The sequence below is a fragment of the Trachurus trachurus genome (assembly GCF_905171665.1).
Source record: "Trachurus trachurus genome assembly, chromosome: 6".
Taxonomy (NCBI): Eukaryota; Metazoa; Chordata; class Actinopteri; order Carangiformes; family Carangidae; genus Trachurus; species Trachurus trachurus.
Window position 1 is genome coordinate 29,680,397 of NC_139897.1, and position 27,986 is coordinate 29,708,382.

A 27,986-nucleotide genomic window follows, 5' to 3' on the forward strand; every position below is an offset into this window, starting at 1 on the left:
ACACAGTACGAACACGACTGACCACGGGAACAGGAAGTGGTCGTCGGGGGGCTTCATAGCGACGTCTCCAGGCTGTGCAGCGGGCTGCCCGGACACGGCGGCAGCCCGGCCGAGTTGGACGGGATCAGCCCGGGCCGCGAGCCGTCCTTGTGCGGCGGCAGGACGCGCTCCGTGGCGTTGTTGTTCTGGTTGGGCGAGGACGGCGGCGGCTGCGGGTTGGACAGCCCGAGCCCGGACAGCGGCGGCGGGACGATGATGGAGTTCCGTTTGGTCGGCGGCTCGTCCTCGCCGTCGCACTCGTCGATGAGCGGGATCCGAGGCTCCGAGTCCTCGATGCGGAACTCCGGGTGGCTCATGAAGTTGTGGATGGAGCTGCGCGCCTCGGGCGTCTCCAGGCCCTCGTACGGAGACACGCTGTCCCTGAAGGCGTTGACCACACGGATCTGAAACAGACGGACACGCCGGTCAACGAGGGAGGGGTTCATTTCACATCACTCGTCTGAGCTTCTGGAAGCTGTGTCTCCTGTTGCTCCTCATCTTCCAGAAGCTCAGACGAGTGAGTCTAACTTTATACTACGTGGTCTGGCTACACCCATAAAGACGTTCCAGTCAAATTGCCTGATGTCCGTTCTTCTAAATCATTGCGCCGGCTAAAACGCTAGGTGGTAACCAGGGCAACACAGACTGGGAACATAACAAGTTTTCTTCATCATCATCACGACACTGGAGTCTGTGACACACGAGTCTGTGACACACGAGCCGTAAGAAGTGAACAGGTAACGTTGAGGAGCCTGACTCCTCAACGTTACCTGTTCACTTCTTACGGCTGCGTCAGAATCGGACTGAGACTGAGAAAAACTGAGAGTCGGTTCGTTCCAGATAAACGGCTTCTTTCCGACCAGTTGATGAACTGAAATAAAATGTGTCTATAACGTAGCTACACTTGAACGGGTGTGTTATTATTTTGTGACGAGATTTCTTGAGTCCAGTAACGGCCTCATGGAGGTCGCTCATAATTCCGACATCCCATTATTCTGAAAATTACCCATTGTTCCGAAATCTCAATGTTCCGACGTCCCGTTGCTCAGATATGTGATTATACTCATATACTACGTCACAGAGAGGAGAGAGTAAAACACCGTATCCTCTTGTTATTAAAGCAGATATCAGCTTCACGGCCGTTTCGGCTAATGCTGCGTTCAAGGCAGGCTTTTGAAACCGTAAGTTACAGCTTCAAGTCACAACTACGACTTGGTAGCGTTCCAGGTAACCCGTAGCTCGTGTTTTTACCATCCTGTTGTCTGTGAAAGTTCCCTATAACGGCCACTCGTAACTTCCGACCCGTGAACTCGTACCAGATCGAACTGGTTTGACTTCACAGGAAATAAAAACACAAAGTACGAGTTTCTTTGAACGCACCATGAGTTAGCAGCCCCCGCCCTTGTCAGGCATCAATTGGTCCTCGTGCTACGTCACCACATTCACGCGCATCCCTTGGCTGCACACACAGCCCTTCATGCCGTTCTCTCTCCTCATTGGATAACACTTGTATCCCACAAGGAAAATTTTCTCCTCGGGTTACAGCAGAGCAGAGTGACGGAGAGACTCGTGTTTAGGCTGAAATACTTCATGTAAGTGATTGCTGACGGAAAATAGGACTATTTAGGACTTATATTAACAAAAACATTCCACTGATATCTGCTTTAACTCTGGTGCAAGTTGTGACCATTCACAATTCAGAACAACAGGTGATTTCTGGACTATTGAGATGTCAGAATAATGACATGGCAGCCGGCGTTATAACAGGGAAACAAAAACATTTTTCTTACTCGTTACTGAAAAAAGTAGCGTTGTTATTGCATCACTGTCTGAGAGGGATTTGAACTGTTAAGGGAGGAGGAACGTCGTTCATAAACCTTCATGTAATCGTAGGCATTGGGTCGGTCGGCGCTCTACGATTCGGCAGAAACCGAACTCTAAAAGCCCAGGATGTTAAACTGGCTCCAGGGCGTTGTCTCGACGAGGACGTACCTGCGTCTGGATGCGGTTGAGGCCGCGGCACCACAGCACGTGTCCTCTCTTCAGCTCCATCTCGGCGTGGTCGATGGCGTCCAGGTCCTTCATCTCCTCCAGCTCTTCCTCAGGGATCTCCTCCTGCTGCGTGCCGTGGCCCGCCGTCTTCAGGAACTTCAGCCAGCTGGTGGGGACGCTGGACACCAGCTGAGGAGGGGGAGGGGGAGGGGGACAAACACCACAACACAACACCGTGAGACACAACAGCAGCAGCAGCAGCAGCAGCAGCACTTCCTGTTCCTGTACTATCCATGAAACTCTTTGGGCCGGTAACAAAATGTGTCGCTCTGTTGGTAAGAAGGTTGATGCTTCTCCAGTTTTATTTATTCTTATTCTATTTTTATCTAGTTTTATTCTGTTCTTATTCTGCTTTTATTTCAGTAATAATATTTTTATTTATATATGTTTATCTCACTTTGTGTTGATTTCTCTTCTGACCCTTCAGGAGTTTGCAACAAAGAAAAATTTCCCTCTGGGGATAAATAGAGTAAATCTGAATCTTGCAATGAGCGGCTCCGTGGCCACATTTGCAAAAGTCTGGCAGCGACTCACAGACTTTATCAAAGACGAGCTCCAGTTAACTCTGGCTTCTAACCCCGTCATTTTTTCTGCAACCATTATTTATTTATTTTCTTCTTTAATCCCACCTCGATGTTGACTCTTTTTTCTTGTGTAACTGCCTTTTTCTTTTTCTTTACATTTATCTACAGAAGAGCATTAGGGCCAACAATGGATTTTTCACTTATTTATTTTTTTTAAGATTCTGAGATAAAAATTCAGAGAAATTCTGACTTCTTTCATCTCAGAAATGTTTTCTGTTCTAACCCTAAAGCTCTTCCGTTCATATCTGCGGTATGTTTGTTTCTGTCTTTAACAAAAACCAATAAAAATATGTTTGAAAAGTAAAAAACCAATGAAAGGTGACGTACCTGACCCCAGAGGAGACTTCCCATCCCCAGTAAGATGCACCACAGCCACTTGTCGATGGACAGTCTCACAGAGCTGAAGGGTTTCCCACCAAACTGCACGATGAGGATCTGCGGGAGGAGGAGGAGGAGTCAGGACGTCACACACACACACACACACACACACACACACATGGGGGTCGGTCGGTTGCCGGGTGTGAGCACTGACGTCTCCTACCTGTAGGATGAAGGTGCTCACGACGATGGTGCAGAAGATGGGGTTCCTGAACATGCCGGCGAACACGTTCCGCTCCCCGTGGATCTTGCGGGCGTTGAACTCGTTGAAGATCTGCATGAGGACGAAGGTGTTGAAGATGATGGTGTAGTGCTCGGACGGCGGGGCGTGGAGCGGGGCGTTCCTGCCGCTGTCGATGTCGAACAGGATTTCACCTGCGAGACGGAGGAAGAGAGGGAGAGAAGGAGGGAGGGGGGAGAGGTCACTGAGGAGCTGCAGAAATCATCAACGTACTAATGATGTGGAATAAACCGAATCGTCTTGTTGTTTACAACGACTTCCGGGTAGAAAACCAGCACGTCATTTGAATGAGAACAGTAGTAACGAATGAGAGTTTAGCGATATATCATATTTTTCACGCTCTATCACTGTTTAGACAAATCTGAAATGACTGAAGAAACATTACTATTTCTGTGTGTGTGTTTTGTGTTGCTATGTTGTATTTATTCAGTTTGGGGGAATCGCGGTGTCTAGAAAGCATCAGTGGCTGCACGACATGAAACTACTCCAGTTAGCCCAGTCATGTTGTAACCTCAGATATCTGCTGGAGAAAATATTTTTTCATGGAGCGTTTATTGAGTCACTGAGTTATTAAAGTTAAACAGGTAGCTAACGGTTAGCCTGGCTAATCTATGATAACCATGACTAATTACAAAAACATGCACACATAAATAGTAATGTTTGTCCAATCATTGGTTTTATAAACTTTACAAACATCAGATTAGTCTAAACGGTGATATAGTGAAAAATGAGATATAGAGAAACTCTCGTCCGTCACTATTGTTCTCATACTGGTTTTCTACCCGGAAGTATTTGTAAACAACAAGGCGATTCGTTCTATAAACCTCCTCTGACGCTGTGGTGCGTTCACTGACCAGCGAAGAGCAGTGTGAAGATGACGGTCAGCTGGTAGACGGCGTGGCCCAGGATGTTCTTCATCATGGTGCGGGAGATGAGCGGCTTCTTGCGGCCGTACGGACTGCGCAGCAGCAGAGACTCGGTCGGCGGCTCGGTGGCCAGAGCCAGAGACGCCAGCGTGTCCATGATGAGGTTGACCCACAACATCTGCACCGCCTTCAGGGGAGAGTCCTGGACACACACACACACAAAAACACACACATGTACAGTCAGTGTCTGTCGGTGGAGAAGCCACGGCCCCGTCAACACATAGAAGTTACACATAGAATAAAAAATGGTGGAGAAGACGATGACCTCATCACCTCCTGCTGGTTTTCTCCTCCACACACACAATCTGATCTCCAGTGGCCGGACCAGTAAAATAATAACATAATAACCTACAAATAATGACAACTCTACATTTTTCCCTTTGATTTAGTGCACAGAAGTACATTATTAGGATGTTTACAGTTAATTAACTATACTTTTACAAAACATTATGAGCAACCTGAAGTTTCTTGAGAAAGATACGTGAAATTTCAACAATATTATGTGTAAATAATCTAAAGTTCATGTTTGATGAACCTCAGGAGGGGAGATCAGCTGTGGCTTCACTCACTCTTTCCTCATCCCTCAGCAGACGAGTGTACGATGTCACCTCATCTTTGAAGATCGTTTCATTCAAAACATCGTTTAGATTTTCATTCTTTATGATCAGCTGTTGTCCTTTCACCAAAACTGTACTCAACTCTCAGTAACTGATTTGTCAGCCCACTTGCAGTAGCTGTCTCAGTCCACCAGGGGGCCTGACTCACTCAACTACTACACTGTACTCTGTGTGTATATGTGCATTTTGTGAAGGCTCCAGGTTCAGACCTTCAGTTATATATACCTATAATGTCAAACCCTGAAGACTCATGAGCTCATTAACTTTAGAACCAGATGTTTCTGAACTCTGATTGGTGCAGAGAAATAAAGAGCTTCACCTTTTCCACCTGGATTTCATTTATGTAAAAAACAGAAATGTGTTGCTTCTGTTGGTCTGGAAACACAAACTCCCTCATGATTTAAATTTAAAAAAAAAAAGGAAATAGTAGTGTCTGACTTCTTGGTTTCCTATTTTTGATTTATGGTTTGTTTGTTTGTCTGTTTTTTTTCCCATAAGCTTAAATATTGTGTTGTATCTGCAAATCTATAACAGTTTCTGTTTATATCTGGATAATTGTAGTGTGCTTTTAGTTTGTTTTTTCATGTTGTTTTTACTCTGTTTGTTTTTTATATATTTGTATGTGCTGGACCCCAGGAGGAATAACCATGGCTCATATAATGAAGTAATGGCTAATGAGGATCCTAATAAATAAACTCTGACAGATTCATCACTGTTATCAAACATCAACCTATCAGACGGCAGCGGCAGGCGGCGTCTCTGGGCTCTGACCTGGGTGATGCAGGCGCCAGTGAAGGCCACGGTGACGGCGACCACGTTGACGGTGAGCTGGAACTGCAGGAACTTGGAGATGCTGTCGTAGACGTTGCGGCCCCACATCACCGCCTTCACGATGCTGGTGAAGTTGTCGTCGGTCAGGATGATGTCGGACGCCTCCTTGGCCACGTCCGTCCCCGCGATGCCCTGCACGACACAAGTTTGTAGGTCGGCTTAAATAAACCGGCACTAAACTTCATCAGTGTGTGAATGTGTGTGTGAATGGGTGAATGTGATGTACTGTAAAGCGCTTTGGGTATCGTTTCAGGTATAGTAAAGCGCTATATAAATACAAACCATTTACCATTTACCATTCATCCTGAGCTGGAGTTTGACTTGTCAACTGAATTAATCAGAATGAAATCAATGAAATAATAATAATGATAATGTGAAATGATAGAAGAATCAGTCGCTGAGCTTTAACTTCCTGGATAAACTGGATCTAAACTGTGAGAAGTAGCAGGACGTTAACTTGTGGCAATATTTCTAAAATCAAATTAGCTATCAATACTACGACAGAGTATTAGGGCCACATTGAGAAAAAAAATGTTCACAGACTTTGAGAATCAAGTCATAGTTTCATGAGAAAAGTCATAATATTATGAGAAATAAAGTCATAATATTATGGGAAATAAATTTATAATATTACAAGAAAAAGTCATAATATTACGGGAAAAAGTCATAATATTATGAGAAATAAAGTCATAATATTACAAGAAAAAGTCATAATATTACGGGAAAAAATCATAATATTATGAGAATGAAGTCATAATATTTTAAGCTGTTGTTTTAGAGGAGGAAAGTTGTTAAAATGAGGTCGTGGAGCGTTTCGTAAAGTTGTACTTCAGTATCGGTTTCACAAACAAGGAGATACTTCATCTTTTGGCTCATCAGCACCACGTTGTCGTCAGTAGCAGGACTTTGAGAGGAATATGCAAGAAAATGCATCTATTCCTCAGAAAGAACCAGGTCGACTTGGAGGAAATCGCTGCTTTTTTCTCGTAAAATGAAGACTATTCTCAAAGACAGTGAAATGTTTTTTTCTCAATATGGTCCTAATACTCTGTCGATCAATACATTTACAAATCAGTTAACACACGTGTCTTCCAACAGCAGCTCATGTGAACGTGTTCATGTTTATGCTTCATGTTGTGAGAACTGTGGAGTCGACCACAGGGAGCGGTTTGGTGACGGTCGTTACCATGGCGAAGCCGACGTCGGCTTTCTTGAGGGCGGGTCCGTCATTTGTTCCATCTCCGGTAACCGCGACGACCTGCCTCTGCTCCAGCACGGTGCTGTCGATGATACCTGAGAGAACGACACACACACACACACACACACACACACTCGTCATTTTCTCTGCTGTTCTTCTCTTTTATTTGTGTTTTTATTTTCTATCTTTGTAATAAACTCACATTCACAGGTTTATTTCCTACTGATGTTAATGTTTCTACAGGTTAAATTGTGTCTGACCTTTGACCAGCGTGTGTTTGTCGGTTGGTGAGGATCTGGCCAGGACTCTCAGCCTCGGCCAGATCTTATCGATGCGCTCCTGCTCGATCTGCAGAGAGAAGAAAAGAAGGACGATGAAGTTTCCACCAGAAACACTTTCACTGAGTTTCAATCTGTGTGTGTTTGTGTGCGTCTCTGACATCTCCCAGCTCGTTTCTGATCTGCCGGTTGAACTCTTTCCCCTCCATACACAGGAAGTCGTCTCCAGGCTGCAGGATGCCGCATTTGAGGGCGATGGCCCGGGCAGTGTTGATGTTGTCCCCGGTAACCATGCGGACAGTGATCCCGGCCCTCTGGCACTTCTTAATGGCGTCTGGCACCTGATGAGAACAACAGAGGAGAAAAACAGATAAAGAGACGTGTGTGTTAAAGCTGCTGTTGTTTCTCCTGCAGCTCCTCACAGGTTCACAGTCTCAGAGCGAGTTCACACATAAACGTCTCTTCTCTGACACCAATCAACACAAACTGTTGCAGTTTGTGTTCACAAAGGTCGAACTAAAACCGTCCAAAAACTGTAAATAAAAGTCACGCGGCAACAAATGTGGTTCAGTTATTGGTCAGACTGGTTAAGTAACGAGACAACAACGTCCTCACATTTCCATCATGGAGCATCGTTCGATTATTTTCATGTTGGCTCAGATCTAGAGTACATCAGCAGACTTTAACGCATCGCGCAGCCATTAAATAATGTATTCACATATTTAGTCTCAGACGCTCTGCAATCAGACGTCACCACAAACAGGCATGAGAGACCAACACAACTTGTTTTTCTTTAGCGCACGAGCAGAACGTTCATAATCACAAACATGTAAAAATCACAGAGTTATAACGGAGGCTCTGCAACATGGGGGGGGTCGGGTTGTGACAGTTCCTCTTCCACTGTTGTTGATGACATTTTGTTTATTTGTGTGTGAACATGTTAAGTGTATGAGATGAAATGTTGCTGATGGTGACGATAGGAGGAGGGCTTCTTGTTCGTGTGTATGTGTGTTCGCATCTAGTTCTTTAAAGAAGTCACACATGTGGATCTCATTGTGCTGTTTTTCTTCCTAAACTACATAATGACAATAAAGTGATTTGATTAGATTTGAACGTTGTCTCATCATCACAGCAGCCCGTTCACAGAGTCCGTGCATGTCCTTGTGTAAAACGGTGGCCTCCTGTGATTGGTGCAGATGGGGTTCACACCAGAAATAAACCGCTCTAGAGTTCACTGACAGCGGATCGAGACCAGAGAGCGGTTGTTTAGTCGGCGTTCAGACCGACCCAAGCGAACGGCACCGAGGGGGTGAACGCTCCAGGGGTCGGTGTGACCGTGACCTTCCAGTCAGACCGGACTGTGTCACGTGGGGGACGGCGTGTTTACCTCAGGGCGGACGGGGTCCTCGATGCCGACCACGGCGATGCAGGTGAGACCGGAGAGGATGTGGGCCTCCTCCTCCCAGTCCGGCTCTCCGTCGGCGAGGGGGAAGTCTCTGTAGGCGAGGCAGATGGTCCGGAGCCCCTCCGACGCCATCGGCTCGATCACCTTGCTCACCAGGTGGTCCCGGTCCCGAGGTTTCAGGTCTTTGGGCTCACCGCCGGTCGTCAGGATCTTACAGCACCTGGAACCAGAGACAGAGTCACGTGACCGCGGTCTGACGGAGCGCGCGGCCGCGGGCGCGACAGTAGACCTACTTCTTGAGCAGGATCTCGGAGGCTCCCTTGCTGAACATGCGGTAGCTGCCGTCGTAGTTCTTCAGCACGGTGCTCATGGACTTCCTGGCGGAGTTGAAGGTGTAGACCTTGAACAGTTTCTCCTCGGGGATTTCGTTGCGGATGTTCTGGTAGTCTCGGTGCAGGTCGCGGGCGAAGCCCAGTAAGGCACATTCCGTTTTGTTCCCGACCTGACGAGGAAGACCGCCTTCCTTCTCCGGAGGCTGCGGGAGACAGAGGAGAGGACGATGAGTAACAGCTCAGGTTTATAACGTCAACAAACACTGGTTTTAACCCTCAGACGTCTGGACCTTTTAATTTGACCTTTATACGAATACGAATTACTTATTAACCCCCAAAGAGACAGTCATTCGTCTGTCAGCTCATCACCATTTGCAGAAGAACCGAAATCAAAATTAAAATCGGAATCTTTATTTACCGCATAGAAAAATATTCACCATACCCATGTTTGGTGTCTTTTTTTTCTCCTATATGATCTCATCATTATTTTCTCACTTTGACCATCTTTATTAACTCATTGAGTGCCAACCACGTAATTTCTCATTTTTTGTTCCCATGCGTTGAGTGCCAATAACGTAATTTTACGTTTTTTGCTTTTTTTTTTTAATTATGAAAATAGACACTTTAACACACCTTTATGTGTAAATTAAAACCTCATGACAACTCACGATCTGGAAGTTTTTATCATAACTCGGCTTTTGCAAACCGAGTTCTGCATGTGGATGCAGCAGCTGCTCTGCTCTCACCCGTGAGGCTGCAGCAGCTCGGAGCCAAACAGGAAGCTCTCAGCCGACAGTCCCGCTGGTCTTCATCTGGAGCAACACCGTGTCCTCCCCAAAGTCCTCCCGCGGTAAAAATCAAAATGTGATGATCCCTCGGTCAAAGCAGGCCGGCATCACCAACCCGTACCACAGAAGGACCGCGACCACCGGTGGGACCGGTGTTCCCGACCTGCTTTGGCCCAGCGACCATCACGTTCCGCGGCGAGAGGCTGTGCCACGGCACGGTGCGTCTGTGTTATTGTTGTTTAGTGGCGCCCCCCCCGCCCCCGATGGTGGTTTTGTGAATAGAACAACAATTGTTGTATATATTTATCTTACACGAGCCCTTTGATCCAGAAATGCGAGTGTCAGAAGAGCGACAGGCACAAACAGAGCACCTTTCATAAAAGACGCTCTATCTCCTTTTCTAGAAAAAAGCAGGGATTTTGGTGAAACCCAGCCATGTTTAGCTTGAGTTTACTCAGGAACAGAGGCACGTAGAAACAAATGGTTTGTGGCCATTTGAAGCAGAAAGTTTTCACCTTTCAAAAATTGCCAGTACACTTGACTAAAACTTTGGAAACTGAGTTAACATATTGGGCCCAAAAATACATAACAATCGCATAGAGTAATATCAGCTGGTTCCACCACTTTTTTCTGTTTTGTAAAATGACAAATATATTGAGAGAAAAAAATCCCACACCTGCCATCTCATCCCATTTTTAACGCTATAAATATTGTTGTAATATCAAATTAACACAACACCATATCTCCAGTTTTACATGGTCGGTCAACGTCAAACAAAAACTGGGAGAGAGTTTCCAATCTGCACTTTCCAACTGTTTACACGACAACTCCACAAACTTTTGCGTCACCATATGCGGACAGATTTCCCCCAAAAAACACGGAATAAAACGTGTTAACGTTACTTTTGTGTTTTCGTTGACAGAGTTCTACCCTGACCGACCTGTTCAAACCCTGTTCCTGCTTTCTGCAGTTACCAAACCTCTAAATGAGCTGTGATTATTGAGAAAGTGTCGGTGAGAGAGAGTGGGTCTGACAGAAAGGAAGGTGATAAAAAACAACTTGCTGGGACTTAATCAGCTCCTGTTTGTTTCCTGTGTGCTGTCCAGACGACTCCTGGCAGCTCTCCAGCGCCGCCTGAATGGACGGCTATTTTTACGGCTCACCATAATCTTGGTGGTGTAGGCGCAGTTGACCCCGATGCCCATGATGAGCAGGTCCAAGACGCCGGCGGGGATCTTGCTCGGGTCCGGCACCACTTTGTAGTAGGACCCGGCCACGTAGGCCTGCACCACCTTCATGCGGTTCATGGTGAGCGTGCCTGTCTTGTCGGAGCAGATGGCCGTGGCGTTGCCCATCGTCTCGCAGGCGTCCAGGTGGCGCACCAGGTTGTTGTCCTTCATCATTTTCTGGTACAAGAGGAGAGCAGGGTGAGTTTGATTCACTACAGCCACAGCTTTAGGTCTGTTTGATGGATGGGTGAAGGTCAACAACTAGTGTAAAAAGTGTTGAGGGCTGAAAATAACATTAAAATGATAAAATGACACTTTAATATTCTACATATTACATTAAACAGGTGTTGAAAACAAACAGACCTTGACTGAATAAGCCAGAGAGATGGTGACGGCCAGAGGGAGACCTTCAGGCACGGCCACCACCAGCACCGTGACACCGATGATGAAGAACTTGACCAGGAACTGGATGTAGATGGGAGCACACTCGTTGGACCAGACCACGCCCTGAATCGCAAAGGTGTCGATCAGGAAGCGAGAGAAGAGGATGAGGACGGTGATGACGGACATGAACAGACCTGAAGACACACACACACAGGTAGAGAGTTTAGTTTGGTGTAAACTGGATCCTGATCCAGATGTAAACAGTCTGTCAAGAAGGACTGAACCAGAGTTTCTGGGTCACAGCTGGATGAAACGTAAACAGAGCAGGTCTGGACTGTTCTGGACTCTTTGCAGTGACCCAGCGGTTCGGTGTTGTGTCAAATCCCGGTTCCCTGTCCAGCTGTTTCCCATGTAGCCCCGCCCCCAGATGTAGAATGTGTGTTATGGAAGAGAAACACACATTTCAGGACCGCTGACCTGTATCATCAGAACAGACATGTTCTCCTTTCATATTTAATAGAGGAGAGACGATACCTGACAGTGATCATTTCAGCTGTCAGGACGATAAAGGCTAAAAACAGAAGAGTGGGAAACACAGTTTTGTTTTACAAATGTAAAGAATGAATGTTATAAAACATGAGCAGCTCTTGGCCATTTTCACTTTGTAAAAGTAGCTTTGAGACCCCTGGACCAGAGAGAAACAAAGTTTTAAAGGAAGTTTTGAGTAGGGCTGACTGATTAATCGTATTTCCATCGTCATTGTGATGTCAACATGCAGATAAACACATTGCAAAAGGTTTCCTGAAATGCGATGAGTTAGTTTTATTTACAGGCGCCACGTCTTCACACTCACACACCTCACACCTGTAACCTAGAGCTCCACCACTAGAGGTAACCTAGTGGATGTACAACAGCGTGTTGATACATCGAGTTCAGAAAGACACAGAATATTTGATTGTTTATCACAAGTCATATCGTCAGCGCGATATTGAACACTGTCGTTGCATCAGACATTTTGCTGATATCGTGCAGGACTCATTTTGAGCTTGATCTTCAACACAGAGACGGGGGAGTCTGACTCACAACGTCTCAGAGTGCAGGCTGAAGTGTTCTAGTGGGGTAATAGGCCATAGGGAGCTCTTTAAGACTGGATGAGGCCTGTTGACTGTTTAAGCCTGTGCAGGTGAGGAGCATCCTGGCACATTAACGTTGGCAATCAAACACCAGTTGATAACGACATCGGCTCTTTAGTCGTCACGTCTCCTCTACTCCACCTCCAACTCTGCTCTACCTAACAGGTATAAATATATAAATATGAAACAATACATAACGGTGGCCAACAGTCAATAATCCTCGCTGCTGCAACATCAGTCAGCACAGCCTCTTTCTCCCAGCATGTTGTGGTACCTGCTTTGCCGATCTGCACAGCCAGCTTGGTCAGTTTCCCCTGGAGCACCGACTTCTCCTTCTTCGGTAGGTTTTTGACCTTCTTCTGGTCGTCGTCGTTGAGCGGCTCCATCTCCACGTCTCTTTTCCCTACAGAGAAACACAGCAGGTCGGTGAAGCGTCCAGGTTACAGGTAATAACATCTTATAGCCTTAAAGTCGTATTAAAAAAAGTTTGAAGAAATTGTTTTAGGGCCTGAAGCCCTGAAGCAGAGATGAGCAAGAAAAAGACACATCTACTGCTTATACAGTACTATTACAGCAGCAGCTTAAAAAAGATTCCCCAACATTTAATACATGACAGTCAGCGGTTAAGAGTGCTTATTTATTCATTTATTTATTTATTTATTTATAAATAAGCAGATACTTATTGTAGCTAACTATCTGGTTTTTTTTATTTTGTTTGGATGAAATGTTAGATGAGTGAATGGAGAAGTCACTGCAGGACAAATCTACCTATGGGTATGAAGAAAGTCACCTGAACCTGAATGTGACTATTAGCATGAAGCGCTGTGATTGGTCCATTTACCAACAAATTTAAACAGGAATGATTCTGATCTAAAAGTGATAAAACATCCTAATAAAACTGAAGATATTAAAATGATAATGATATGATGTCATTAAAGTCAAGGTAAACAGATGTCGGGCTGTCCGGTCACACTCTACACATCCTGTAATTCCTGGTTCATGAGGACGGTGACGTCAGTGTCTGTGGCTTCTTTAAACAATATCAACAACCAAGGGGACAGTTTGTCATCTGGACAGTGACTCATTATTCTGTGTGTGTTAAAGGGATACTTCACCCAAAATCAATAATTCACCAATCATCTACTCACCGTCATACCAAGAAGGGTTTGGAGAACTTTAATTCAGAGTCATCAAAACGCTTTAGGAGTTCCAGGGGGGGTCCGGCTGGCAACGGATTTTCATATAATGGCGGTGGATAGAGTTCACTTTTGAATCGTCCAAAACACACACTATGAAACATCCAGATACCTCCATACTGCTCGTCTGTACTGACCCAAGTGTCCTGAACCTTATGGAAAAGTTGTAGCAGTAGCTCCCAGTGGCTCTATTGATGTTTGTGCGCATGCGCAAGATTTGCTGCAAGATGTTCTTCCGTGTTTACATCATACATCCAATAGTTTACAACGACAAACGAACATCTCTCAGCAAATCTTGCACATGCGCACAAATATCAACACAGCCACTGGGAGCTACTACTACAACAAGACTAAAAACAGAGATCAAACAACTTTTTCATGTGGCGGCTTTAGGACACTTGGGTCAGTACAGACGAGCAGTATGGAGGTATCTGGATGTTTCATAGTGTGTGTTTTGGACGATTCAAAAGTGAACTCTATCCGCCGCCATTATATGAAAATCCGTTGCCAGCCGGACCCCCCCTGGAACTCCTAAAGCGTTTTGATGACTCTGAAAGTTCTCCAAACCCTTCCTTGGCATGACGGTGAGTAGATGATTGGTTAATTATTGATTTTGGGTGAAGTATCCCTTTAAGAGAGTGGACAGTCAGTCAGTACGCCGAGGGGCGGGGCCTAGGGGTGCACTTCAGACCAACCAGCTCCACCGTGTCATCTCTGCTTCCTCTGGATCACCACAGTTACAGCAGAGCAGAGTGACACTTTAGCTCTGTGACAGAGTGAGGGTATCTGCAGGGGTGTGTGTGTGTGTGTGTGTGTGTGTGTGAGTGTGTGAGCGTGCTGATCCCAGCTCAGTAATGAGGTTATTAGTGGGCAGGCAGCAGCAGCAGCAGGCAGGAGAAGAAAGCAGCTGCCGAGCTTAAGGAAGATAATCTGCTTGGTCCTAATCACCATCAACCGAGTCAGGAGCACCTGCTGCTGCTGCTTAGACCACAAGACACACACACACACACACACACACACACGGCTCCATGTGGGACCACGGCGACCACAAGGAGCAGGGGAGACCCGAGCGTGGACGGGGACAGACGAGCTGACCGGAGGAGAACCAGCGGTCTGACTGACCTGAGCCCTGACCTCCTGATCTTTGACCGGTCTGATCAGAACCACAGCAGAACCGGTTCACAACACACCAGACCAGGGGCTCAAACACGCGGCCCGCGGCCCACAACCGGCCCCCAGAGGCTCCAATCCAATCCAAGTGTGAGAATCACACAGGAGACAGAAGAGGCTTAATGTTGTTGAAATTATTAACATATTCTTATCAAGACGTTTCAGGTTGTTCATGATGTGTTTGTAAAGGAGAGTTCATTAACTGTAAACATCTTAAACCTGCACTGAAACAAAGGGAAAAACTAGTCGTATTCATAGGTTATCATGTTATTATTGTGCTGTTTGTGGGTTTGACTCTCCAAGAAAAAGCAAACAATACTTCATTTTATATAGAAGAAGTTCAGTCCCAGCTCAACTATCAGCTCGACACACAGTCACAGACACATCCAGGTGACCAGAACAGACATGAGAGCATCGTTACCATGGCGACCACAGGTAATATGACAAATCTGTTCAACCACCTTCAGGTTGAAGCGTGTGGAGGAACAGGAGGTCGGTACGACCCGACTCCTCCGTAGCAACACTGAGCGGCGACGACGTGTTGCTGCTCTGAAGACACTGAGACAGGCCTCATCATCATCATCATCATCATCATCATCATCATCATCATCATCATCAGCACTGACGTCCATAGTGTGGCTAAAAACATCATAGTTGTGTCTCAATGCACCAGACCATTATTTACAAAGAACAAGGAGGTCACCTAGGACCAGTGGAACAAAACTAACACACTGTACACTACACAACTGTGTTACACACTGGACCAAGCATAGAGTTCACCACGGGAACGGTGCACCTTTGTGGAGATTTATCCACCAACCAGTGCGCGTGCCGTTGACGCACAGCTGCAGCTGTGGAGTAGGCTCATGCCTATCGTCGGCATTTTCCAGCAGTAATGTTTCAGTGGTTCTGCCCACAGCAGCACAAGATGCAGAGTGGGATATTTGTCTGAGACTCACACATGAACAAACAACAATTTACACCAGAAATGTGTTTTATGAGAGAGAAAAAAGGCAGCCCGAGGTCCGACCCGACCCGAGTCACTTTCATATTTTTTCGACCCGAACCCGCGGGTCCAGTCGGGTTTGTCGGGCTGGTCCGACCCGTTGAGAACTCTAATCAAGCATATGCAGGGTTCCCACTCTTTTCTTTAAATAATTTTCCAGGACTTTTTCAGCTGCTACAGTCTGACAGACATGTTTTTTATTTGTATTTATTTAGCCTTTATTTAACCAGGTAAAAAGACCCGTTGAGATCGAGATCTCATTTTCAAGGGCAACCTGGCCAAGAAGGCAGCAGCACACGTCGTCAACATGTTAATATTATGCCATACACTAACACATCCCTAGACAACATCGTTCATGCTTTGGAGAAGTGTTCTTTTCCACAGTTGTACCTTATTTTTTTTACATTTATAAGGATTGTTTCTATGTTTATTCCTCTCTCACCCCAAGAAGTCTGATTTAAACATGTGCATGGCCATGGCTCTGACTTATCTATGAAATAATCTCTTACATGCTTAGAAATGATGACAAATTTATCAAAGAACAACGCAAACATGTTGTTTTAGTTTTTGCTCTGTGCTGCTCCTCTATCTGTCTCAGCAGAGGAGAAAAGGAGCCGACGGTTACAGGAATGAAAACCCTCGTGCTTGTGGTCTAATACTGGTAACACTCAAAGTTGATAGTTTTCTAGAAATCTCTAGTGGGGTCTGAAAAGTCAAACAGAGCTCTGGGAGCTGGTGTCATGATATATATATTATACTCTGCTATGTAGCCAAGATGTTGATCAATGAGTGGCCATCGTTCTGACTGTCATGACGGCACCATCCTGGTTCTGACAGTTTGCTGTGTTTTGACAGACGTGAACTCACTTACACACTCAGAGTAGTTGGTGTAATTATTTGAATTGAGACCCAGCACATGTCTGGTATGGATGTGGACAGTGTCATCAGTTGAACACACATCTGTTGCATCATGGCTGCAACCAGCTGCTATGATCCAGTGTGTCTGACTGATACATCGCTACTCGCCGCCGATTGATGTGAGATGCATGCTGGGATACATCTCTACCACCAAGTCCTCTCACAGCTCGTCCCCCAGTGACAGCCTGCTCTCCAGGCCGCTGCATGTACACACACACACACACACACGTCAGTCACACACAGTAACTCACAGTACTGAAGCAGTGACCAGCTGCTGCTCACCTTTCTTTTCTTTCTCCTCTTTTCTACCTGTGAAAGAAAAAACATTTAGTCAGAGTTAGAGTTAGTTTCATGAACAGAATCAAGTGTCAATAAAACTTTAGAGGCAAAAGTCTCTCACTCAAGTGCAACAAGTAAAAGAGAGAAAAGTTGAACCCACGGCCGACCAATCAGGAGGGTTAACGTAGAGTCCTCAACGGGTCGGGCCAGCCCGACAAACCCGACCGGACCCGTGGGTTCGGGTCGAAAAAAATATGAAAGTGACTCGGGTCGGGTCGGACCTCGGGCTGCCTTTTTTCTCTCTCATAAAACACATTTCTGGTGTAAGTTGTTGTTTGTTCATGTGTGAGTCTCAGACAAATATCCCACTCTGCATCTTGTGCTGCTGTGGACAGAACCACTGAAACATCACTGCTGGAAAATGCCGACGATAGGCATGAGCCTACTCCACAGCTGCAGCTGTGCGTCAACGGCACGCGCACTGGTTAGTGGATAAATCTCCACAAAGGCACCGTTCCCGCGGCGGAAATGTAATCAATTGCGCCCGCTGCCTGCTGATCTAAGGGCAACTGTAGCCTACAGCAGTACGTCAAGTCCCGCCCGTTAGCGGGCCGGTACCGGAGGGGCCAGATGACGTGAGGCAGAAGACGAGTGCTGCGTCACCGGCAGCGGCACCTCCCGCTGCAAAGAAAGCATGCCGTTTTTTTTTTTTTTTCGGGCCGGGTTCGGGCAGATAATTAATGCTGGTGTGTGGGGCTCCGTCGGGTCCGGGCTTAATAACCCGCGGGTCGGGTCAGTTCGGGTTGTAATTTTCAGGCCTGTTGAGAACTCTAGGTTAACGGCCACACACACACACGCGCGCACAGTGAAAATAGGTCCCTTCGTCCACTCCACTTACTCTTCTTGTCCTTCTTTTTCTTCTCCTCTTTCTTCTTCTTCTTTTTCTCTTTGTCCTCTCCGTCTCCGTCGGTGTCCTCGCCGGCGCCGAGCAGCGTGAAGATGATGCCGGTCTGAGAGTTCACGCCCACGGCCGTGACCACCATCTTGCCAGAGCCCTCCATCACATGGGTACCTGTGTGTGTGTGTGTGTGTGTGTGAGAGAGAGAGAGAGAGAGAGAGTTATTTGTCTACACACAACCTCTGTTGTATCAAACTGTTTCATGATTTTGATCTGAGTTGAGGAGGAGTTAGGAAAAAAACCACAACTCCAACCACCGGTCGTCGTGCAGCCACTTGGACCCAGAGAGAGACGGACACACAGACGTGTCCACAACAGGTAAACATCACACACTGAGTTGTGTTGTGTGTGTTTTGACCTGTGCTTTAGTTTCTGGTTCTGTATTTTGCCTGATGTTTTTGGATTCTTCTGTCTGATTGGATGGTTCTTATCCTGACACATTCTGAGGAGAGCGTGTGTGTGTGTGTGTGTTTCTCCATGCTGGATATGAGTTATCTTGGAGAAGGTGTGACTGCTTTGTTGATGGTGTGAGAGCACAGACCTCAAGAGGAGTCAGGAGCAGTCGGTGTCTGTGATGCTTCATCCAGCTCCCAGCATCATGTTGTGTTAAAGGAGACATATTCTGCCCCCTTTTCCACAAATTAAAATAATTCTGAGGTGTCTTAAAGACATAAATCTGTCACATGCTTTGGTCAAAACACCCCGAGGATCAAACATCACAGCTCTTTTCATCCTCTCACAACATCCCTGTTCATTCTTCATTCTCACATTTTAGGGGCCGGAAGGCAAGACAAACACCCAGATATATGTTAAAGAGCCTTCAAAAAGTGATAATTACATGGTATTTCCCCTTTAAAGCTTCACTGTGTCTCTTAATTTATCACAGTGGAAACAGGTTTTCAAATATGTGATGTAATGTGATGTGATGTGATGTGATGTGATGTGATTTAGGGGTGTAACGGTACACACAAGTCACGGTTCGGTACGTACCTCGGTTTGGGGGTCACGGTTCGGTACAACAGACACTAATTGAATGTAAAACTAAAATCTGTCTTGTGTTATAAAAGTAGAAAAAAATAGAATATAAAATAAAGCAAGTGCATTAGGAGTGTTTTAATGTCATTCATTAATTCTAGAGGAAAAAAACTTGCACTTCACAACTGGCAACTATTATTTAAAAAAAACAAGAAACTAACATCAATGTTGGTTTACACAGTTAATTTAGACTAGATGCCAGTTGCTTTGGTGATGTTTCTGGTCTGTGTTCATGTCAAGAGGTTTAAAAGCAGCGGTATAAGTTGTTGCACACAAGTTGTCTTTTTCCTTGCACCAGTGATTGACATGTGGGAGGGCGTCTGTTATGACTTATGACGGTTGCTGCAGCTTCGAGGCTCATTACCGCCACCTAGATTGGAGCGAGGACTTTTTTTTTTTGAATATTCACTCAGACGTATATTCGTCGTGTGACTGTGTGCACCGAACCGTGACGGCACGGGACGAATACATGTACCGTTACCGATGATGTGATGATGTGATGATGTGATGTGAGTGAATCACCTGACAGCATCATGGCGTCGTCGTTGACGCTCTTCTTGACGTGATCCGACTCCCCGGTCAGCGAGCTCTCGTCGAGCTTCAGATCGTTGCTCTGGATCAGGACGCCGTCGGCAGGGAGGAGGTCGCCTGGAACACACAGGGGAACACTGTGATGAGGACGGGTTATTATGGTATGTTGACAGCTGTGGACAGGAGGCACACGATCTGAGCTTGATATCATCAGAGAACATGAACCGCTGTGTGTTTTAGGATTGATTTTAAGACACTTTTATTTGTTTTTAAAGCACCAACATTTTCAGCTGCTGGTTAATAATTTGCCTCCATTAATATCTTCACAACACGGCTGAAAACCCGTCTCTTCTCCATAGCATTTGATTCGGCTTAGTACTAATACTCCATCATCCTCGGATTTTTAATTTTGTTTTACGTACGGTACTGTTTTTAAATGTTCTTTCTCTCTCTTCTTATATTCTATTGTCATTGTTGTTCTTGTTTTGCACATAATCACACTGATCTGTAAAGTGTTGACATAATAACACTCCTTCTGATGATATGACAGGAATATTATTATTAACATCTACATCCTGTTCACACCAGCTTTGTAAATGAGATGTATCCAACATCATATACAACCAGGTTGAACAGGTTGAAGCTGTAGGTGTCAGCCTGTACAACTACTGTACCTACGGTCAATCTGATCCAGACAGAGATTCATAATAATCACACATAAATAATTAACACACTGCCTGTGCGATAACCTTTACCTACTGCTATTTTTTGTTTTATCGAAATATCTTACCGTACATATTCTATAATTCTATATTAAAGGGATAGTTCACCCAAAATTCAAATTTCACTCATTATCTACTCACCCTCATGTCAACTAAGGGCTGGGAGAATTTTCAGAGTCCTCTGTGCCTTCTCGGAGTTACGGGGGGTCCGCGCAGCAGTATTTGTCCATATGACGGTTGTGAATGGTGCTCACTTTTCTTGGTCCAAAAAGACACACCAAAAAACATCCAAATACCTCCATACTGCTCGTCTGTAAATGTCCCTCTTGTATTGAAGCCCCGACATGAGAAATTGTTCCGAAAAAAATTAAATAAGTCTATGTTTTAAGCTTGTTTGTAGTGGAAGCTCCCAGTGTCTCAGTTCACTGCTCTTCCTGTGTCAGTGCAAATCTCGCGTGATTTGCACTGACCGGCGGAACAATTTCTCATGTCGGGGCTTCAATACAAGAGGGACATTACAGATGAGCACTATGGAGGTATTTGGATGTTTTTTGGTGTGTCTTTTTGGACGAAGAAAAGTGAGCACCATTCACAACCATTATGGACAAATACTGCTGCGCGGACCCCCCCGTAACTCAGAGAAGGCACTGAGGACTCTGAAAATTCTCCCAGCCCTTAGTCGACATGAGGGTGAGTAGATAATGAGTGAAATTTGAATTTTGGGTGAACTATCCCTTTAAATGCCACTGATATTTTGCTCTTTTTTTTGACTCTTCACTCTAACTGCAGCTTTCATGTGCATTTAAAAAAAGTTTTTTTCAACTTGCATTTGTGTTGTTACTAGTTACTACACGTGCAGGGATGACCTGCAGCAAAGGGCCACGGGCCGGACTCGGACTCCGAGGACCCGGTCTTAAGGACCCACACTGCACCAGGTGTAAAATACGTAGGTGTGATGATGATCTAACAGAAGGTGGAGTTGTGTCGTCTTTCTCTGTTCATGTGCTTATGGCTGAGCTCTTTTAAAGAACTTTAAGTCTTAATCTTGGATTTGCACTGAGTGAGTCTTCTTAATAGTTTTATTACAAATCAATATTTCATGCTGCAAACTTTTTATTAGTTACTCTATTTTATTATCTAGTTTTTTTGTTTTTTTTTTCTCTCTTTTTCCTGTACTTTCTGTTATTCTTTTTTTCTTGCTTTTAATTATATGTATGAAATGCTGTGTGAATAAAGCTGCCTTGCCTTGTCTGAGCTTCACTGAAACCTGCAGGTGGAGAACTCTGACCTGCACACGCTCTCCGCTCCCTCACCGTATTTAACCTGCGCGATGTCTCCGACCACGATCTCCGACACGTTGATCTGGGTCACCTGCCCCCCTCGCACCACGGTGAACTTCTGCTCCTGCTCGATGCGGCTCTGGAGGCCGCGGAACTGCTTCTCTTTGCTCCAGTCGTTGAAGGCCGTCACCAGGACCACGACCACGACCGACAGCAGGATGGCGGCGCCCTCGATCCAGCCCGTGTCCCCCTCGGCCTCCTCCTCCACGCCGCCGGCCGCGCTGCCACAGTCTGAGCAGAGAGGAAGCAGCGTCGTGATCACGTTCAAAACATATCATAACACACATCTGCAGCTGATATGACGGAAAACACAGGTTTATTATCACATGTAGAGACCGAGACTTATCTGAAGACATGAACTCACGCTTTCTCTCTGCATCTGGCGGTTTGTAGAAAGAAAGGGCTAGAGAAACGATGGCTGCCACTTCCAGGATGATGAGCGTCACATCCTGCAGGGCTTCCCACACTAACTGCAAAAGGGTTTTTGGCTTTTTAGGAGGAATTGTGTTCTGTCCAAACTCTTTTTTCCGTCTGGCAATATCTTCTAGATTTCCGTCTAAACCTGCAGCGGGAGACACAGAGACGACATCATCAGTCCACACGTTCAACTGGATTTATATCAAATACAACATTTTGTTGAACCATGAGTGGCTTAATAATTGTAATCCCTGGCAATATGAGGAATAATGAGGATCAAACTTTCTAGAGGGATTTGAGTTCAATAATCAGATTACATTGAACCTAATTTGGCATCACAGACCTTTGTGCATGTACAGTTTCATAAAATAATTCACTTTTACATTATAAAGTTGCTGTTTATAGGGGGTTTGAGTATGGGTTTGAAAAAACAGGCCTGAAGTAAAGAAAAACACCAATGCTCACGTCCTTCATTGATCATCATCAACTCGGTGATGTTCCAGTTCAGAGGGAACTTCATTTTTATTACTTACGTTTTTCTTTTCTTTTTTAATTTTTAATTTGAACATGTAAAACAAAATAAGGCACAATTTCAGTTTGTTCCTTCATATGTAAATAACATAAACAAGTTGAGAACAACATTTCTAAACAATAAGTTTAGTCATACATATTCAAAAAGGAGAGAGAAGAAGCTGTGCCTTTTCCACAAATCATAAATCAATCGATCACTTGTCTCACTTCCTTAATTGCCCTTCATTCCATTGTAAGATATCATGTAGAATAAATGGACTGCAAATTGGAGCCCTGCGGTGTGCCAGCCGTTTTCTTTTCCTTTACAAGATATCACATAGAAAAATAAATAAATACATTTTAAAAAGTACCGGTAAGTACTTATTGTTTAGTTTTTGGTTTGAACACCATCTTCCCTCTCCAGAGTTATGTTTTTGTACTTCATTTTGAAATGCTCCATGTTTGGACATGGCTTTAATTAATTCTTTAGGCTGTTCCATAGTTTCATAGTTGGTCACCAGGAGGAAACCGTAACTGGCTCCGTTCCTGCTACATCCAGGTTGTTTCTTTACAAACCTGAACCTGAACCGACAGCGAAGAGGAGCCACCAGACGGAGAATGAGCCATCAGCTTCATAAAATCATATCAGTGAGCATCATTACATGTTTGTGAGTATAGAATACATCTGCTTTTAGCCTGTAAATGAATTTACTGGGGCTGTTGTGCTCACTGTGTGTGTGTGAGTGTGCACCTCCTGTCAGAGACTAGAGAGAATAAATTGAGTTAATTATTACTAAAAGGCCACAGATTCAGTTTTTCCTGGATGAACCCGCCCAGAGCAGAAATGAGCTGTTGTGTCCTGAATGTTAATAAGTTCACAAAGTGTTTTTATTTTATTTTTCATATCTGTTCAGAGGATGAAACGTGTGTGAGCTCTGTGTGCACATGGTAGAAAAATACTGTTCATGTTCAGTCTGTACCAGTCTGCCTGACAGTGTGTAATCTAAAGTGTATTAGCTCAACATGGGGAGTGTTTTTAGGAACACTGACCCACGGAGCTGCACCTCGTTGTCTTCTTTAGTAAATGAACAAGTTGTGTGGAACAAATGATCATGACCAGGGCTGAGTATCGCTTCTCATTTACTGAATTAATTTGATTCTGTTTGACAAGGTCCCGATTCGATTCCATATTGATTCATTTGGAGATGTTTCAGTTTTAATTACCGGTAACCACTTTGCTTGGTTATGAAAGAGATTTTCACAAAACTAATGTTGCAAACTGTGAAAATATTCATGTTTTTATTAAATTGACTGAAAAAGCAGTTAGATTAATGCACATTTTTTTAAAATGACCCACTCCAGAGCTAAGCGGTGCAGTATTTATCTATCTATCTACTAATTCCAGTAATTTGAACATGACTTTTGACATGTGTTTTTTACTGTGGCTGCTCTGTGTGTGTGTGTGTGCAGCAGCGTGCAGCGTCAGACGTGTCAGGACTGGCTCAGCTCCCTCTGGACTCAGGCAGCAGCTGACTGGCTCCGTCTCAGCAGCTTTTTGACTTAATGCGACGCTTCTCTTTGTGTTTGTCTGAGAATGAAACTCAGGTAAGTGGGATTACAATGAAAGTTAATGGACCTACACACACACACACACCACCACCCCCACCCCCTCACCCTCACCCCCTCCTCCAGAGATGCAGAGAAGTGAAGCAGTGTGATGGATTTTCCACTGATTTCAAGCTGTTGTTGACATTTTCCCTCTCGGTGTCAGCAGGAGAGGTAAACAACACGGAGGCTGTTTACTGAGCGTGGAGACGGACAGACGGATGAATTAATGATGAGCAAGAAGAAAACGACAAAGGGCAGACGAGTGCACAGCAGCACAACTTCTACAAACTGTGGTGGACTGTGTGTGTGTGTGTGTGTGTGTGTGTGGCTGTGTGGTGTGTGTGTGGCTGTATGGGATAAAATCCTTTTATCTGAGCAGGAGCCGTCTAGATACTGACACCAACCAGACGACAGACTGGATGTCTGTCATTATTACTAATTATTGAATTATCATTATCTTTGTTAGTAGTCCTGACTCCTGACCCTCATTCATCACAACCTTCTGTCACATCTGTTACTCTACTGTCTTCTACACTTTTTGTTCTGTTCTGTTTTGTTTTGTTTGTCCTTATTCTTGTTATCACCACACGTGTCTCATATGGTTTGTCTCTACACAATAATGCATAAAAAAAAGAAGATGACTGATTGAATAAATGAACAGTGCCTCTCCAGGTAAAAACAAAACAAAGACATACTGTGGATTTCTAACAGCATCCTCAAAAGTTTTCATCTCACTGCGGCTGACAGAAATCAGTCCTATCAAATGGCTGAATTGCATCTTTGGAGTCAAACTTTATCCAACCTCACATGAGTGAAACTGCTCCAGGAGCCAGATGAACCATTTATCCGTCTGTGCTGCTGGGAGCCGGATATCTGAGCCTTTATTACACAGTGTTTGTTTGTGTCACACGGTGTTTAGTCCCGAGGCCGACAGAGAGCAGAGGCTGCAGGTGGGAGCTGACTTTGACCAGCACACAGTCACCACAACCTGCAGCCAGACCGAGGTACAGACTGAACTCTATCTGTCCTCTGCTGATCTGATGGTGACCAGGCCACAGGGGGGGGGGGGGGAAAGGTCTGAGTCACTGGCGGTTCGGCCTAAAACATCCATCCCATAATAGGGGTGACAAAAGTAATCGTTTCAGAGGTGCATCAATATTCTTAATGGGAAGATTCTGGATCGATGCAGTTATGTCACATGATCGATTTTTAAATGCAAATAATTCATTCAAGTGTGATGATGTCGTTCACATACAGACTTCACAGTTTAAGTAGACTAAAGGCCTTTTCTTTTTCTATGTGTTCAGACTCTGAGGGAGCTGCTGTGTTGTGGAAATGCATTTAAATGATATTTTCTATTTAATTTTATGTAAATTTAAAGTTAAATGTAATGTTAAAAGTTAAATAAAAAATGTAAAAGCCATGTGTGGCAACATAGAAAATTGAGAATGTGATGCATTGAAATGCATGGTGTAATTGAATCAAATGAAATCATAGACTGGTGAATGGTAATGGGATCGGATGGTGAGGACAGTGAAGATGAACACCACTACCTCAGACCAGGGTGACTCCAACTCAACTGAGACAAATATCTGCGCTACAGACTGGAGCATCACAGTCAGACCTGTTGCTCTCCACAGACCCGAGATCAGACACCGACACTGAGCGTGTGAAGGTTTTTACCTTCGACAGGTGACGTCCTCAGTCTGTCACACAGTCCGTTGACGTCTCCGTATGAGCTCTCCAGCTTGACCTTAGCGTCCGGACCTCGGAGCTCCATGAGCGCGCGTAGATCCATGAGCGAGCAGCCGAACTCTGCCGTGTGGTAGGTGTCGGCCCGTCGGCCATGTTTGGACCCACGGAAAGAGTTATTGGCCATCTTCTCCTGCGGGACTCGACGGAGGCCTTCCCCGAAAAAAACAAGCTCAGTGGTGGGACTGAGGTGCAGATCCGGCCTGACAGGGACTCAGTGACTGTGGAGGAGAAGAGACGGATCAGGTTATCTCAGAAAACACAAAGGTATAACTGCTGAGGAAGAGACGTGACTGGACTTGACAGTTGAGGCAGAGTTCAGGACCAAGGTCACGTCCTCTGTGTCGGTTCTGAGGATGTGAGGAATTACACTCTGACACACTGTAGGAATCACTCTAGTTAAATTACACTTCTTGTAGTTGCTTTGAAATAGAATGACTCAAGTAAATATAATAATGGAATAATAATAACCAACTTCATGACAGTTATACTGCCTGATGATGCACTTTAATGAATCTCATCCTATCACAAATAAATGAATGAATGAAAATGAACTTTTGGTGGTTAGTTAATAAATGTATCATTGATATGACTCCATTAAAAATGAACCTAAAATAACACATTTAAGTATCACCCAGACTGTTTAGGTGGGACAGTGAAATGGCCTTTTTCTTTCATCTAAATTCAGCATTTGAAGCTGGCGATGACTGTTGAACTGGTGTGAGAACATGAATTTGTCAAGTCATCTGAGCTGAGAACAGACTCCATCTCTCAGGACAAAACCTTATTCTGTTGCAGCAGCAGGAGTGAACATACTCTGTTGCTGCGGTCCTTCTCTTATGGTTTTATCATGGCACTTGTTTGTGACTTGTCTCTGATATGAATTAATTAATTTTATGTTATCCACCAGTAAAGGTCCCCAGACACAGATTTCATACTCATAGCCATCAGCAGAGTACAAACCAAACCAAACCACATAGATTTGTACGTTTCAAGTAGAATTCACACAAATAAGTTATTCTCTCTTAACTTCCAGGTCCTTTTTATGAAAGTAGCTACAGTAAAGACCTCTTCTCTGAAAAACCATCCAAACTTAACCTCATCATCAGTCCAAAACAACTCCCGCTTCACACTCTCCACTTTCTGAAATAAAAACTGCCTGGTTTCATCATACAACGGACAATGAAACAAGAAACAAAGGAATATTATATCCTCAATATAATATGTTGTTTTGTCAAGTACTTTGTGAACCCGCTGTATAAATAAAGTTGTTACTATTATTATGATGTGAAGCTAAGAACAAACTTCATGACAGACAATATGAATAAAAAGTCTCTGTGTTCTGAGCATCGGTAGATGTCATGTTCATGTGGTTTTGGGGTCTTTACTCATGTGAACAGACACACACATCTCTGCTCACTCTGCTCTCAGGACCAAACCACAGCCGGAGCGTCTGATTCCCAGCGAACGCTCTGAGCCTGAACGTATCTGACGGTGTGTGTGTGTGTGTGAACTGAAAGCCTTTATATTTGTTCCTCACAGGTTGTGACCTCTGCGCCTTCAACTGTAATCTGTGTCAATCAGTCAGCCGAGGCTTAATCTGAGCGAGAGAAGAGAAGAGAAGAGAAGCAGCCTGTTTCAGGCTGAAGGAGAGAAAGAAAAGAAAAGAGCTGCGGGACAAAAGTCACGACCGGCAAATAAACCGGTGAATAAAGCTTTGCTGCTGCTGAATAACTGATCACAACTAGCCGCACAAACACACACGGTATATTTAGTCCACAAAAGGAAACACACAAGAGCTAAACTCTGCTGCAACAAGGTAATATGAACTACACAAATGACAGATGAGTGGACTCAGGACAGAAACCCAGCTTGGAGGCGTTTGCTCCTGTTGCTTCATGAGTGCAGCGGAGCGACTGAGAAGAGCTTTACTTACAGAAACTTCCCCCATCGCCTCCTGTTAGCAGCAGCAGGTGTTAGCGTCGGTCCGATCGCTCTGAGCGGCAGCGTCACACACACCACGGCTCCAGAAACAGCCCATAACCCGGCCACCGGTCTGAGTCTGCAGACCCGCTCCCGGACCCCACGCGCTTTTACTCCCCCAAAAAAGCCGCCTGTTGTTGCAGAAA

At 44.9% G+C, this 27,986-nt stretch overlaps 1 protein-coding gene across 1 annotated transcript; it reads right to left on the bottom strand.

The window, feature by feature from the left end:
• On the bottom strand, positions 1-27,918 carry LOC310987547 (plasma membrane calcium-transporting ATPase 1-like). The gene is made up of 21 exons (XM_083973859.1): positions 27,794-27,918; positions 25,789-26,078; positions 21,935-22,132; positions 21,544-21,801; positions 19,500-19,625; positions 17,849-18,056; positions 16,988-17,010; positions 12,690-12,818; positions 11,262-11,476; positions 10,833-11,075; positions 8,843-9,084; positions 8,532-8,769; positions 7,306-7,485; positions 7,127-7,214; positions 6,855-6,961; positions 5,609-5,800; positions 4,149-4,362; positions 3,217-3,428; positions 3,003-3,110; positions 2,032-2,220; positions 1-443 (listed from the first exon to the last, which is right to left on the bottom strand). Exons 2-21 carry the CDS (start codon positions 25,982-25,984, stop codon positions 54-56), a joined length of 3,756 nt encoding a protein of 1,251 aa, XP_083829985.1. The 5' UTR covers positions 25,985-26,078; positions 27,794-27,918; the 3' UTR covers positions 1-53.
• Between the last annotated feature and the right edge of the window lie 68 nt (positions 27,919-27,986).

What these genes read in the sequence shown, in the direction of transcription:
- LOC310987547 (XM_083973859.1), bottom strand. Translation starts at nt 25,984, where the DNA reads ATGGCCAATAACTCTTTCCGTGGGTCCAAACATGGCCGACGGGCCGAC. An exon ending in AGGACCCCGTCCGCCCTGAG is followed by an intron (nt 7,486 to 8,531) that starts GTAAACACGCCG and finishes TGTTCTCATCAG; the next exon opens with GTGCCAGACGCCATTAAGAA. An exon ending in CTGGCGCCTGCATCACCCAG is followed by an intron (nt 4,363 to 5,608) that starts GTCAGAGCCCAG and finishes GTGTGTGTCCAG; the next exon opens with GACTCTCCCCTGAAGGCGGT.